The sequence below is a fragment of the Ursus arctos genome, unplaced genomic scaffold (genome assembly GCF_023065955.2).
Source record: "Ursus arctos isolate Adak ecotype North America unplaced genomic scaffold, UrsArc2.0 scaffold_22, whole genome shotgun sequence".
In the NCBI taxonomy this organism is placed as follows: Eukaryota; Metazoa; Chordata; class Mammalia; order Carnivora; family Ursidae; genus Ursus; species Ursus arctos.
Window position 1 is genome coordinate 10274131 of NW_026622897.1, and position 15875 is coordinate 10290005.

At 51.6% G+C, this 15875-nt stretch overlaps 1 protein-coding gene across 3 annotated transcripts in view; it reads left to right on the forward strand.

Moving 5' to 3' along the window:
• ZBTB16 (zinc finger and BTB domain containing 16) overlaps positions 1 to 15875 on the forward strand; it is a 178847-nt gene that overhangs the window by 81251 nt on the left and 81721 nt on the right. For all 3 annotated transcript variants that reach the window (XM_026505722.4, XM_026505723.4, XM_044386638.3), the window contains exon 3: positions 12488 to 12585. In XM_026505722.4, the coding sequence (XP_026361507.1) occupies positions 12488 to 12585 (98 nt within the window). The remainder of the gene's footprint in view (positions 1 to 12487; positions 12586 to 15875) is intronic.

Consider the following 15875-nt stretch of genomic DNA (forward strand, 5'->3'; position numbering starts at 1 on the left):
TCTCCCCCATCCCCATTAGGAGGAGGTGGGCTTTCCTTTCTCATTTACAAAGAGGGGGAGGAAAATGAAAGCTCATTAAATAAAAATAGTAAAGGACATTTTTATGTGTGGGCTTAAAGCCGGCGATGTCAGGGAGGAGTTAGTGAGTGGCGCTGTGAGGGAGGCAGAGCAGGATTTGGTTTATGGGGAAATAAAGCCCACCAGCCGGTGTTGCTTCTTTGCAGCCTTGGTGAGCAGGGGCGTGCTTCCACCGTCCCTCTGCAGGCTCTCATGGCCATGTGAACTCTCGGCTGGCCGAGGAGGGTGAGGAGCAGTTGGGGGCCAGGCTGTACACCAGGTGCCGTCAGTACAGGTCCTAACTTACTTACGACACGCCATACGCCCGAGACGCACGCACCCAACCACTCATCCAGAATGTGTCTGGAGCATCCACTTATGCTGAGCCTTTGCTGGGCTCAGTGCAGAGAAGTGAGGCAAAGCTCTGTCACTGGGTAGTTTCTCAGCTAGCTGAAGAGACAGGCGGGCAAGCAGGTGCAGCAGTAGACACAGATCAAAATGTTGGGGGTAACATGGACCAGCTTTGGGGGCAGAGGCCCCCGGGGGCTCCCCCAGGATGAGGCTGGCTCTCCTGCCTGGTGAAATGGTTCTTTGTGGCGATCAGGTCTCTGCAGGGAAAATACAGGAAAAACATGCACTCGTGATGGAGGCCTTTTTAAAGAGATGTGCAGTTTTGTGGTCAGGTGATGACAGACGTGTGTGTCAGACAGGATTTTCTGGGTTGGGTGCTAGAAGAGCGAGAGCCAAGTCCCTGTGCATGGATGCTGTCACCTCTGTTCCCATGGGCGTCAGCCCCACGCCGGGGCCGGTCAGGGCATCATCTGAGCTCGGGGGCAGCAGGGAGGATCTAGAGAGTGTGGTTGGAGTCAAATTTGGGAATCTCTCCTCCACCCTCTGTTTTAGGGTAACGTAGCTTGCAGCATGCTGTCGGTAAGTGTGTGTCTTGGTGAGATGGAAAGTACGCACGGATCCGGAGAGCCGGCTGTGCCTTGGCTGTCGCTGGGCCCAGAGTGGTCGGTGTTCTGCATTTCCAGCACGCCCGACTCCGCGGCAGCCTTACAAGTCAGGAGCTGGGGGAGCACGCAGGCTGCTGCCTGGTACTTCTCCCCGTGAAAACAAGGCCCAGTAGGGGACAGGATGCGTATCTGTTGCTTTTATTTTATTTTGCCTTTTATCTCCATGCCCACACGCTCAGAGCGTCTCGGCATTGATAAATGTGTGCTCTCACACATACACATGCACACCGTCCCCCTTTTTCTTGCCCGAGTGCGTGCCACACACACACACACACACACACACACAGTCCCTTGTACACTGGGTGCGGACACCAATTGTAAGCCTCCTCTGTATGGCTCACCCTCCCTTTGCCACCAACCCCTGTCCTTTTCACACAAAGCTCCCTGTTGGGAAACTCATAATTTTTACACCACACAGTCTTGACTGACCATTGCTGGAATTACTGTCTCTTTGAAGTGCTTTCTGCTGGGGCATTTACAGGCCGTTTTAATTACCTGCAGCTTGCAAGGGGCCTTGCTCTGTCCCAGCCTTTGTTTGTTCTTTGCAAAGAGTCTGTGCGGAGAGGAACACGGCTGCCGAAAGAAAAGGGGCACGGAGAAGTTTGGGGAGCCCTTCACACAACTTCTCCCCGAAGCCTGCTCCAGGCCCCCCTGCCGCCTCAAACAAGCTGGGAAAAGGAAGCTGGCCCTTGCTCCTGGCTTGCCCACGCTTCTAGTGGCTTCCAGTGGCCTCCAGTGCCATGGGCCTCTCTCCTGTTTGTGTGTGTGTGTTTTGGTTTTAAGTATTATTAAATATATTTTCAAGCTTCCCGTCACAGACAGCAGGGCTGTCAAATAAAGCTTCCCTCAGTGCCGACCAAATCAGAGTCAGCTGCCGCGGAGCTGGGATCCTGCTCATATTTTTTTCAACTAAATCTGTTTAAGGAGCGTTTGTGATTAAATTTTTGAGCCTGGACATGGGGTGGAGGGTAGGGGTTGAAATCACATGCGAAGGCAGAAGGTAGCACTCACGTTGAGCTGTCTGGGTTTTTCTTTTTCTTGCCTTAATTTTTCATTCGGTTCTCTCTCTGGAATGAACTAAATATAAATAGCCTTCTTTGGGATTCCTGTTAAACACAAGTGTGGCATGTCATGTCTGTAGACGAAGATGCTAGTTTACCGGAGGAGCCTTGGAAATGTTTCCCCTTCTCTGCTGGCTTCTACAGCAGAAGGAGTCTTCATTCATATTTATTCATTTAGTCCAAAAATGTACTCAGAAATCGGAACCCTCATATATTGCTGATGGGAATGTAAAACAGTGCGGCTGCCTTAGAAAGCAGCCTGGCAGTTAAAAGGTTAAACATAGAGGTACCAGATGACCCAGAGGTTCCACGCCTAGGCGTATACCCAGGAGAAGTGAGATTTATGTCCTTTCCCGTTATTACAAGAGCAGCACAAAGCTATGACAATGGCTTTTATTACAAGAGCTGTTACGGAGCAGTGCCCTTATTAGAAGGTAAAACCTGTAAGCAACTGTTCATAGCCACGGTATTCACAGTAGACAACAGGCAGAAACAACCACACGTCTATCGACGGATGAGCAGATAAATTAAAGGTGGTATATCCATCCAGTGGAATATTATGTTGCAATAAAAAGGAAGTAGGGACACCTGCTCCCACCTGGATGAATCCTGAAAACAGTGAAAGAAGCCAGTGAAAGAAGCCAGACCTAAAAGGCCACACATACTGTATGATTCCATTTGTATGAAATGTTCAGAAGAGGCAGACCCATGGAGGCAGGTAGACTGGGGGGTGAGGGGAACGGCGAGTGACTGCCAGTAGGTGCGGGGTTTCTTTTTGGGGTGATGAACATATTCTGGAGATAGGTTGTGGGGGTGGTTGCACAGCTCTGTGAGTATAAGAAAAACCTCCGAATGGTCTACTTTAAGAGTGAATTTTATGGTATGTGGACACGTCCATGAAGGTGTGACTTGAAAACACAAGTAGTGAACGCCTGCTCTGTCCCAGGCACTGTGCCAGACTCCGAGGATGCAGGGGGCCTGCAGTCCAGGCCCGGTGAGGGACACTGGTAGAGAGCCCAGGGCATGCCTGTAAGTTGTGTTACGTGCTGTGACGGAAACCAATCGAGTGCAGTAACGCAGAGCAGTCCTGATGTGTAAGGGACTAGATGGACGGCCGCTCAAGTGCAAGCGTACTTTTCTAGAGCCCGGCACACACAGTCGGTGCTTCACGGGGGAGTGTAAAGAGTGAGCAGCAGGGGCTGAGGGTCTTCTCTGTAGGAGCTTATAACGGTGCTTCGAAACTCAGCCTGTCTGTGGACTCCAGGTGTGCTCTTAGTGTCTCCTTCCTGCTGGTGGCCTTCCCGTGCCTTTTACTGGGAGGCTGGATGGAGAGTGTCTCTGCAGGTGCGGGTACGTGTGAACGTGGATCCCGAGGTGAGCATTCTGGAGACTTCCACCTGCTTGCATGGGAGAGTGCCTCTCTTGGCCTCAGTTTCTTCATCCACATCCCATCTGTGCAGGGGGGAGGCGGCGCTCTCTTCTCCAACCACAGGGTGGTTGACTAATTCTCAGCAAGCCCTTTCAGAGTCAGATGCCACCTGTAAATACATTAACATTGTTATTCTAAAACCTCAGTTGACTACATTTCTTTTTTACATTTTTCTGGAAGAAGAATCTGCAAAGAGGTGGGTATCTTGTGTTTTTACCTTTTCCTTCGTTACAGTGATAGTAACTTCCACGGTGGGATTTGGTGTCCATATCGGTTCATCTGCTCAATCTCTCATCTTGGGCTCATAACTGAGGTTGGGGATGACGGCTCTCACAGCTCACAATCCTCATAGAGAAGTGATTTAATTTTCAGTGTACTAAAGCAGAAAGAATGAGGCAGTATCCATTAAGGAGGTTTTCAGAGGGCTCTAATTCGAAAGGAACTTTCTTAGGTCCTTGATAAACCTCGGGTATTTCCCACAGTCTCCGAGGATCCGTGGCTGGGCAGTGGGATTTGAAGGTGGCACTTCGGCTTTGTGGCTGAAGTGGGAGCAGGTAAAAATGAGGCCAGATTACCAGAAGACAGGGCTGCCTCCTCAGGCCCAGGCAACACAGGAAGATAAAGGAGGAATCCAGAGCTTTTTGAAAACAGTTTTCCCAGAAATTGGCTATTTGTGCTGGTCGAAATGAAAGCCTCTTATGGGTGTGAGAGAGAAACGGCAAAAACCCTGCTCATCTATAACCATAGTTCAGTTCCCTTATAGGGCCTTTTAGGATCTGGAGAGAATATTTTGGATTTATTTTTGTTTTCCTTGGGCTGACGTCACGAAGCATGCATCATGGTGCCCCGTTTTGGGTTTGGAAAAAGCTCTAAGAAGCTATAAATCTTAAGGCATTTTACTATTTTTCCCCTTCCCTTTTCAAAAAGCACAACTCTCTGGTTTCTTTAAAAAAAAAAAAGAGAAAGAAAAAGAAAGAAACCTACAAAAGTGCGTATTGATCCCTTTCTCTCCGATCTTAACTGCCCAGGCTGTAATACCTCGCTTACATCTGCCAGGTTTTTTGTGCAGTTTTGCAACATCTCCTTAATCCAGTGAGCATAAATAGAACATTTCAATCATATTTGGCTACCAGGAACTCCGCAGATAAGCACGCTAAGACCTTGTTGAAAGAGACTGTATGAGATTGTGTGTGATAAAATCATCCTATAGCCCGGCGCACAAATGAAAAACTTTTGTTCTCGTGAAATTTGTTGATACAGATATTTCAAATAAATGACTTACGAGAACTCAGTATTTTAAAACAAAGGACCCGTTACGTAACGGCCCGAAGCCCGGGCCTCCTGGTGCCCAGCAGCCATGAAGACCCTTCTCAGAGCCGTTGCAGCAGGCAGATTAGTGTGCCCCTTTGTCATTTCTGACATGCTATTTTAACACTCACGCGGCGGGCTTATCGCAAAGCAACTGTACTTGGTGTGGTTATGGCCGTGGGGAGTGCCATTGTCCTGCCCCGTATTTTCAAGGCCAGGGACAGCTCTTTCCACTCCAGGTTGGCCTTGATCCCAGGCCAGTGCAGGATGCATGGTCTTCTTCTAAGAGCCCCGTGGAGGCCTTCTCTTTTGGACAATAGGGACAACTGTGCTTGGACTGATACATGTTTGCATGTGTATGTGTGTGTGTTAGAACTGATTTATGGTGGGTTTTTTTTTTTTTTTAATCTCTACGTTTTTCTTTTTGAATTCCTTCCCGTGTTTGTTCATTCATTCAACAAAAACGCATGTGCCCCTCCTGTGTTCTGGGCTGTGCTCGCTGATGGAGGCCGAGGGGTTGAATCTGGGATGGCTCCTTCAGGAGGGAGGTTATGATCTGGTGAGCATAGGCCCCTGTTAGCCCCACAGCCTTCCAGTGTCGTAAACCTGATTGGAAAGGACCTAAGAAATCATCTGCTCAACGCTCGCATTGCTACAGAGAGTGTGAAGTGCAGCTTCCAGAGGGTAAGTGGTTTGACCAAGGTCATTTGCTGGTTACGGCAGAGCTGGAGAGAACACTGGGTGTCCTGCCCCCAGAACAGGATCTCAGCCAGTGTTACACTTCTGTTCTGGATTCTTGAGGAAACATGCCTTCTCTGCTGTTCTCTCCCCCTCCCTTTAAAAGGCTCCAAAGCAACCGAATGGCCACAGTTTTCCAGAGCTCCACTGGCCTGGCATCCCAGGAGAGGGGCACGCGCTGTGCGTCCCGCCACCCCCATTGTGCAGCATGCAAAGCGTTAACTAGCACTCTGTTAGTTCTTGGTTGTGTTTTTTAATCTGTTGTTTGAAATCCTTGCCTTTTATTGGTATATTTACTTTATGGCATACATAAAGAGCTATATTAAAAAATAAATTGTGTTGTAAAAGCATTCGGTAATGTTTATTAATATTGACTAGTCAGGGAGCAACGAACTCTATTGCTACAAGGATAATTTGTGGTAATACCAGCTAAGCATTCACAGCTTGTCCAATGACTGTCTAATCTCAACTTTAAAAAAAAAAGTGGGTAAAAGGATAATTTCCCTTATGCCTTGAGAAAATGAAAGTGACCCACTCCCTAGTCCAGATTAGAACTGCTCTTTCTTTTCTGCCCCGGGGGTTCCAGGCCTCTCCTCACCACCGCTGCCGGGCAGTCCCAGGGCTGGGGTTCAGTGGTCAGGCATCCCTCTGTCTTGGGGTGGTTGGCCACTGCTTCATTAGTGATAGCTTCTCACATGCCTGCTCTGGTTGTCTGCATCTGTGCTGAGGGCTTGGAGGCAGAAATAGAGACCTGATCCCTGTCCTCAAGGAGCTTATAGCTTTGAAGAACTTACAAATGGCTTAGTCCTAAATCATGGCCTTGATATTGAGAGAGAGTACCTATGGAGAACGATACCAGATATGACTAATGACCCACTCAGACTGGAATCTGTCCCTGCTGGTGGCATTAGGGGACATTCCTCGGGATAAGATAATGTCACCCTTAGAGGGTAGGGAACATTCCCTGAGTATCCCAGATGTCCTGGTTTAGGGTAGAGGTCTTTAGTAGAATAGGCTCTGTTCAGAGTATCCCTTCTCCACAAAAAGGCATGTGTAGAAAGTACAGAAGATGAGACCAAATATGGGAACATCTTGAATTCTCCCTGGAAGTTGCTCTTGGAAGTGAATTCCTGATAGTCTGATAACTTTTCATTTCATCCCATCTTAAAATTGGAGCCCAGAATGCTTTGGCTATTTGGCCTTCCTCTTGCCATTTGAATTAAAGGTCAATGGACATTGAAGGTATGTTTTGAACTTTAAGAGTCTTGGAGAAAAGAGTAAGCCCACTGCTGAAATATGTAAGCTCTTTCCTCTCTTGGTTCCGTTTCTTCTTGGAGAGATGAGCAAGGCCAGGGTGAGGTTCCCTGACCACGGGGCGTAGGAATCATTTGTTGTTTTTAAGACCGTGCATTGGCAGAGCTCCGTGAAGGGACTGGCCTCTTACCATGCCCACATGCGAACGTGCGGCTGCATGCCAGGTCCTGCTTAAGAGAGGAAGGACCAGGAAGGAGGAGGTAAGTGGTGCCTGGGTTCCCGTAGAAGAGGGTCTTGGAGAATATTGATTCCCATGTTGGCAGCAGGCTTTTGAGAGAAGAGGGTCATTTGGACCTTGGTTTGGATCTGACTCTCAGAATGTCCTGTCTCCTCCTTGCCTGTTCTGGGTACCTCTTAGAAGCCCTGAGTAGGTCGCATTGATGGTTGTGGGATGAGAAAGCAGAAGCCCCCGGCGTTAGGGTAGCTTCTGGATGTGGGACAGCTCAGACCAAGGAGAGAAGGTGAGTTGGAGGGACGGTGAGGGCCTCACTGGCCAGAGCAGAGTGTTGATTCAGGGCATGGGATCAGTTAAGCTGAGAACAAGGAAAACTTTACCTTATAAAAACCCTTATAGGATGGATTCCCCTCTTTATTTTTCAAAGATGGGTAGTTCCCTCCCACTCAGTTGCCCCATTGACAGACCCTAGTTCTCTGTGCTGGTCTGCCCAGCAAAATTCACAAGTCAGGCACTTTCAGATCCCCAGGAGGAGAGGGAGGGAGGGAGGGAGGGAGGGAGGGAGGGAGGGAGGGAGGGAGAGAGGGAGAGAGTGTAGCCCTTGGGTTATTGGACCGAATTCCCTCTCTAAACCTTCCTTGCTCGTTGGTCTGCTTTGATTGCTCTTGTCTCTGGCGAGAAGAACTTGGGAAGCAATGGAACATTGGCAGTCTGGGGGCCTGGAACCCTCTCTTAGGCAGGCCCTGCTGCCGGCTCTCCTAGCATTCTCCCCTTGGCCCGCGGCTCTGTGGGATGGAGACGGGCTGAGTTGCTCCTGCAGAGAATAGATACAGAAGGTGCTCTTAAGGAGCCCTGGTGTGCTTGGCTACAGCTGGAGACTGAGGGTGAGGAGGATGGAGTGTGGCATGTGTCTCTCCTGGCTGCCACGACTCTCCTGCTGTGTTCTAGGCGGGCTGGGGGGATGAAGGCCCATCTTGAGAATGAGGAGTTGGGCTGAAGCTCAGGCTTTACGTAGCTATGAAAGAGGCATTGGCCTTCCTCGAGAGGACTTCAGGGGCCACGGGACAGAGCCCAGCTCCGGGTTGGAGGTGCCCATGAAGCTCTTGTGCTGGGACTACCGTTAAAGATGAGAGGAGGGGTGCCTTGACCCCACATTAGATGGAGGCATTTCCTTAGCAGCACTGAGCAAACCCTTCTAAAACTAGGCCCTATGAAGAAAAGGAGAAATCAACAGGGCTTCTGCCATGATATAGTTTATAGTCCAGAGCAGACAGAATCTATGACTTGTCAAACTTCCAGTAGCACAGAGACGGCTTGATGTATCTGGTTAGCTCGGTTCGACTAGCGAGGGTTGTGTGGTTGAGAATCAGTGAGAAGGAATGAGTCTTTCTAGTTACTTGTTAAAAGGTTCAGAATTTGCTTAGTTCTGATTTCTCATAATGATTCAGCTCCCTTGAGAACATAGCTAGAAACCTGCTAAAGGCTCATTTTTTCTTTGTCTTTTTGGACATAATGGAAAATCTGTTACATTCATGGTGGGTTTAGCCAGTGGGCCAGTGGGGGCCTGTGCTGCGACAGCAGCACTGTCGGCGGGGAGGGTGGGGGATGGTGGCTGAGAACCTGAGCCCACTCCCCAGGACTCTGGCGAGGACCTGATGGGTCCTCCAGCAAGCCTGGAATGGGGGTGCTTAGGCCATGCTGGAACTGGGTTACTTTCAAGACGCTGTTCAGCATTGTCGCTGCTTCTCAGGGAAGGGAGTGTGAAAACCAAGGGAGTACGCAGAAAGGTGCAAAGATGTCCCTAGCTGCCCTCCTTTCCTGTGCTGCCATGGAGGCTGGTGACCTCAGATGGCCATGAGCAGTTAGACCTCACGAAAAGACAAGACCAGACTGGGAAATTATGCGTGTGTGGCGAGGAAGACGGAGGTGGACAGAATTTCCATTTTAATCAAAATCTGTGGTATAATGTCACTGGAGCGGCGGTGGGGGACTGCGGTCTACAGAACAGAGAGACCGTGAGTTCGTACAAATGTACACTTTTGCTCGGAAACCAGTTGGACTTCTGTTCCCTCACTGGTCATTCTGCAGACTGTGCCGCAGAGAGTCTGCTGGTAGCCAAGTCTCTTGAACGCACTCAGATTCCTCTCCGCCATTTCCTTTTCCTGCGAGTTGGAAGCATCCACCTTTCCACATCCATCCCTTGGTGTTCTGAATGGTAATGGGGGACAGGAGCAAACCAGTGCTGGGCTCTAGTCAACTTCTAGTCTTGTGAAGTGCTCCCTTTTTCTCTTCTGAACTTCATGTGCTTTGCCCTTGTCTCTCTGCCAGTGGGGCAGGACCTTTGTCCTTGTACCGCGTATGGATCACATGGATGCGACACTCCCCTCTGCACCCTGTGTGGGGCACTGAGTTAGTGGGTCAGGTACAGGGCAATGTCCTCACCCCAAAGGCTAGACAAGATAGGGCATCTGTGACTCTGAAGGCTGGGCAATGTGTGGCAATGTGTGGCAGCAATGTGTGGTTCCAAAGAAAGGCTACTGATGGGTTCCAGAAGTCTCTTTTACTGAAAGAGAGACCACAAGTGAGTAAAGGAGGAAACTCAGGTTGTCTGGCTTAGAAGGTTTTAGAATGAGTAGACTTCTGGGATTGGGTGTCAGTTTTTGCTGAGGCTGTCGTAGCCTCACTGCCTCGGCATCGTGGGATATCACACAGTGGAATATGGCTCAGAAAGAATAATAGTGCCCCAAAGGGGATTCCTTGGAAGCTAGGTAAAAGGATAAAATTTAGGTTCCATAAAGGACCAAAACCTTAGAGATCACCCACATCACTTTATACCTGAAAAATGCAGAGAGGTTGTTATAGCATAATTTGTCCAAGGTCATAAAACAAGTTAATGGCCAAGTCAGGCTAAGGATCTGGGTCTTCTGGCTGCTCGCCTGGCATTCTCCCTGTACCCTGTTACCTCTGAAGTAAAGGGCAAGACGTATCACCTTTCACACTGTGCTGATCCAGTGGCCCAGAAAAGCCACTTTTCACCGTTTGCCGGGCAAATCCATTCACATCCAGAAAAAAACCAGAAAGTGTTCATCGGGGTGTAGATCAAGAGATTTGGTCTGGAACCTCCAGGGAGAAGAGATGGGAGTCCAAGGGTGTGGTTGGGGATACTTATCCTGGTGGTGGCTGCTGATACTGGAAGACTGGCTAAGCCAGTGTCCTTGGGGAAAACAAATCTGAGTGGGTGTCAGTCCTCCTGTCAGCCATCCCCCTGGGAAGTCGGCTCCCCTGGAAGCTAAGAAATCACTAGGGAAGAAAAGATGACCATGAATGAGGTGGAAACCCATCCACTGCCACCCACCACGCCCGACCGTGCTGTGTACAAGAGGTGCCCCTGCTGAACCATTTGTGAGGTGAGCTTCTGCTGCTCCGTCTGCCATGCCTGGGTAAGTGACAGGAAGGCTGTCTACATGTGTGGACATGTACACAGACACACTCAGTTGCCTGGGCGCACGTCTAAAAGCATGGAACGCCCAGAAGGCTCTTAGGACATGTCCCAGTGTCCAGCATTGTGAAATATATTTGAAGTTAAGAATGTTCAGTTAAAATGTTCTGTACTGTTACTATTTCTCAATTGGGTTGGATCAGCCATGGCCAGCAGTGAGATAATGTGGGGGTGGGGCACACTACAGTGTCAGGGATGAGGGTGTGTGTGTGTGTATGTGTGTGTGTGTGTGTATGATTGAGAAATTATTTGTTGCCTTTGGCAAGGAGGTAAAGGGAAAACGAGCAAACAAAACACCGTGATTGAGAAAGAGTTCCGTGAAGGGGCCTGGGCGTGTGGACACGGCATGCGATCTTCAAGCCCCTGTGGCCCATAGACTGTGACACTCGGGAGGCTCACCTGGGGGCCCGCGTGGTTCTGACTTACCACTGGGTTCTCATTCCGGGATTTGGAAGGTGGTGGCGGTCGGTATAGCTGTGGTGACCTGGGCTCCGAGGCTCAGCTCTGGGTACTGCTGGCTTGAATATAGAGTACTTGCTCTCTGCACCCAGGGTTATATCAGCGTCCGTACCAGCCATCTTCCAACCTTCTACTGTGGTCTCGGCCCATCACCGTCTGATTGCAATAGGTCGTAGATCTCAGGGAGCCTCGTAGGCTCTATTCTGCCCTACCTCCATCAGCTCCTGCCTCTGGCTGCCATTGCCTGCCCTGTTCCTCAGGGCAAGGCACAGAGACGGGCGTTGAGGTGGGTCCCGGATCCGGCAGTGGCAAGTAAGGGCCTGAGAACAGGAGTGTGCGTGGGAAGAAAGTCAGCGTTCCGGGCCAGATGGCCCACACGCCAGCCAGCAGCTCCGAGCCTCAGCGGCCCACAGCACACAGACCTTCTTCCCTGGGCCCAGCTCTCCGCTAGCCTGCCTGCCTCCCTGATCTGACCCAGCTCCACCGCTGGCCTCTGCCAGAGCAGGGGGCCTGGTGGGAAAGGCCAGGTCGGAGTTGGGATAAGGGCACTGCTGCAGGCTGGGTTTGTGGCCACGTATGAGTGGGACCTCTGTCTTCCTGGGGTGATCCTGTGTGTCACGCCTAACTCACAGAGCTGCAGTGTTGGGAAGCTGACATAGGTGTGCGAGAGTACTCGGAAAGCCCCAAATGACATTTGTAGAATGGTGTTACTCAGTTTTCGTGCACTCTTTCTTTCTGTCGGGGCTCAACCTCTGGCCAAAAAGAGAGGGAAGACCCTTAGCACTGGGACTCTGGGGAAGGGCGTGCATGCTGGGGCCTCACCGCAGTTCTCAGAACATCGGGATGTGTCCATGAAGCCAGTGAGTCCTTCCCCAGTGGCTCAGAGCCTACTATGTGCCCGTCACTGCAGTGGGAGGGGGGATACGAGAGAGGAAGGGGACAGGCGCGGGCCTCCTGAGTCTGGCCATGTCACGGGGGAGCGGGGCACGTGCACGGTTGCAGCACAGTGAGGCCTGATGTGACCGAGGTAAGCAGAGGCCTGGTGGCCTCCACGTGTGGTCAGTGCCGGCTCACCAGTGCCCATCCCGCGATGTCTCTCCGATGTCTCCTTCTCACCCTGAAATTGGATCTGGCTTTTTTTCCTTGTTCTCTGTGCCAGTGGGTAATGCGGTAGGAAGTGTCCTGTTGTTTAGCTCTTGGACAAGCCCAGGAGTATACTCCTCCTTGGCAGCGGGCCATGGGGAGAGGGGCGCTAGGCCATCTGAGCACAGAGGGATGTCTCCATCAATGCCCATGAGCAGCAGCCGTGCCTGCCTTCTCCCTCCCTTGTGCTCACCTCCCGGAGGGGTGGCTACAGAGCCCCCAGGTGTGGGTGGGCTTGCCTTCCAGCCAGCCAGAGCAGCCCCAACCTATCTTCTCCTCTCCCTACAGGAAGCTGCACAGTGGCATGAAGACGTACGGGTGTGAGCTCTGCGGAAAGCGGTTCCTGGATAGTTTGCGACTGAGAATGCACTTACTGGCTCATTCAGGTAGGCGATGCTGCCCTGACTGGCCCATTGAGCACAGGCTACAGCCTCTGGTCCGCCCTCATCCCTGCTCAGAGCACGGATGTCCCCGCTGCCAGCCGGGGCCTTTGGGCCACCACGTCCCAGGGATGCTCCCTCCAGGTTCATGGAGCAGAGGGCCCATCCTGATGGTGTGACTGCACGAACCCATCCTTCTGTTCTCTTGGGTTTCCCAGAGCACTGCTGGCACCCAGTGCCCTGTGTGGTGGACCTTCCAGAGTAGACGACAGTTTCAGCAGCATGACAGTAGTGGCATTTGGTTCTCGAGGTCTCATGAACCTGACTCTTGGGTTCACATTATGCAGGAGCCTTTCACTGAATAGAAACAGAAAGGTTGGAACACAGACCTAGTTACAGCGTGCTGTCTTTTGCAAGTTAGTTTTATCCCTTTCTAGTGGGGTCAGTTGTGTGGCCATGGGGAGTTTCGCCTGTGTTTGGGCAAAGCTGCCCTGCCCCGTGAGGCGTGGGAAGTGGAGAAGCACCTGACATCCAGCCTACCCGGGTGTTCCTGGTGGAGGGAAGGACATCTGATGGGGCTGCTTTGAGGCCAAGGGTCGCCTGGGTTCAGTTGTAGAGGCCTCCAGCCTTCCCTGCGGGGCCAGCGCTCTCTTGCTTCCGATTTTCTTGCCTTCCAACCTTGGAGTCCCTTTCTGGGGGAGAGGTGAGGGCCGTGTAGCCCTCCAGCATCTGCGGAATGCGCATGGGCCTTGGGGTTAGGCAGATGTTCAGACCTCCTCTGTAGTATGTCCTGTGTGACCTTGGGCGCATCTGTCTCCCGAACCCTGTTTCCTCATTGGGGAGGTACAGGTGCCACCTAGCCAGCTCGTAGAATCCGGTGACAGAGCATATGTCACAGGCTTCTGCAGTACGCACCCCAGCATACAGGTGGCGTTCAGGAAATGTTGACTGCTTCTGTCTCACCTTTCACCCCAGTTCCGAAGTTGTGACTCTGGGGCGTGTTCCCGTCACTTTACTCCAGAAGCTTCTATCTGGCAGCCTGTTCACGGTCTGCCCTCACATTGCCCAGACAGTCGTGCAAATGCTATTTGGTGTGTTTTATGCTTCAGCCCGCCATGGTCTTGCTGCAAAGTCGGTGTGGCTCTGCACGGCATGGAAGGCTCTCTCCCTGGCCTTCATAGCGCCTGCTAAAGTTCCCTAATCCCTTCTTTCTTTCCATCCTTCCCCCTTCCAGATCCGGGGGTTGTGCCCCGTGAGGTGGCTATCTGTCTCAGCATGTGTAATCTGTCCCCACATCTTTGTGTGTTCCGTTCCTCTTCCCCGTGGGGTCATCCACTCCTACACCTTGTTCCCCTGCACCATCCTCGTCCTGCCCACCTCTCCCACATTGTGCTGGAGTCCTGAGTCCAAACCCCCTTGTGTCTAGCCTCTGCTTGGTACGCATGGACTCCCTTTTTTCAATTTATAGAATGCACCTTGTATCTTTTTGCTTCCCTTCAGTTTTGTAGGTCGTTTGGGGTTCAGTGTGGGGTTTCAAAGCTGACTGCGAGCCAGCTTGGCCACCCCCCAAGTGCAGAGAGTGGGTCTTAGGTTTTATGTGCTCCCTGCTGTGGGCCCTGTGTGGTCTCTAACTGTGTGGTGCTGGACACCTCCATGCGGGTAATGCACTTCTCAGCCTGTGGTTAAAGCTTCCTTGCCCAATCCGGAACTTGGCTCAGTGAGCGTCCTTTTCCTTACTCCTTCCTTGAGTCCAACGCTCTAGCCAGACTCATCTATTTGTTGGTCTGTGCTCTGTGTAGACGGACACAACTTGCTTTCTGAGCTCTGTGGCTTTGTTCACCCCATTCCCTCTGCTTGGAATAATGCTTCCCTAGTCTTGCCAGATTGTCTAAGGTCCCTTATGGAATGCCATCCTCCACCTTTCCCCACCTTCAGCCAGGAGCTGTCATATCTTCTTCTGGTTGTCCGTATGTCTTTATCTGAAGCGCTCTGGGCACAGTCTTTCCTCTTTGTGCTCCGGTTATTTATGGACTTGTCTTATCTCCCCTACTTGGGAGTCAGGGATAGAAATTGGGAAACCTGCCTCCTGACCATGTGGTCTTGGGCAAGAAACATAAGCTTTTTTCATATCCTCATCTGTAAGATGGGAGCACTTAACCCTCCCTCAGAGATATTGTGAGGCTCCCATCAGACCCTTAGCACTGGGCCTGACTCATGATCGGCTCTCAGGAAATAGAATTTCCCTCTCCCTAGTTCCTCTGATAGACTGGAAGCTAGTGGGGGCAGGGTCTGTCCGCAGTATGTGCAGCACATTGCCTGGCACGTTGCTCGAGTCGGTAGGTACAGGTCAGATGAACAAGTGCAGCTGGGAGAGCGTGTCAGGGGAGCTCCAGTCTCCCGCTGGGTCCCTCCTGCAATAGGAACGGTATAGACCATCTCCCAGGGGCTCACTGGGGGGCAGCCAGGGCCAGCCTTGGCTGCATTGGTGGCGCCAGTGGAAACGGCAGATGGGGAGGCACTGCTTACACACGTGCAGGGGGGCCCAGAGCCCCCGTTCAGACAAGGTGAGTGGCTTTGCACCACCCCTCTGGAGCCAGCCGCTGCCTGAGGTCGTGCACTCCCATCCTGGCTGAGATGCCACTGCTGGGTCCTACGGTCTCCATCCGATGCTCCGGCAGCTTTGGGAGCCGGGTCTTGTGTCCCTCCCTAGGCTCTCTCCTCCATACCTCTCTTACTCAACACTGATGTCTGATTGTGCTGAGTGACTTGCCTCTCTGAAATGCACTTGCCAATGCCCTTGGAAAAGAGGATTTGGTGACGGGGGAGGTGTGAGGGTCATAATCATGCTTTAATTCACCTTTGCAGATCGCTCTGATACTTCTGTTCTCTGTGGCTGCTTTCTGTTGTCCCGCATACCTCTCACCCCTGTGCTGGGATGTCTTGAAAAGAAAATAGCAACAAGGGCTTAGAGAGGCTAGACCACTTCCTGAGCTGTTCGCACCCCCTGAGAAGCAGCGATGGCCCCCAGAGGGGTCAGGGTTACAGGGCTGGGCCGGCTGTGCCAGGCGTTCTCTCGGATGCCAAGGGCAGAAGCAGGATTCTACACATTCCGACTCCTCTCCCAGTTGCACGATCACAGAACCCTGTGATGTTTTAGAGGAGACCTTGGTTAGATGACGCAAGGGATTTTCTTGCTGCTGGGTTTTGAAGGCTCCCTCCTGGGAGCCGACAGCAAGAAGGGCCCCTGAGGGTGGGCAGTGCCGACCCACTTTACAGACTGTCAGCAAGGGTTGGAG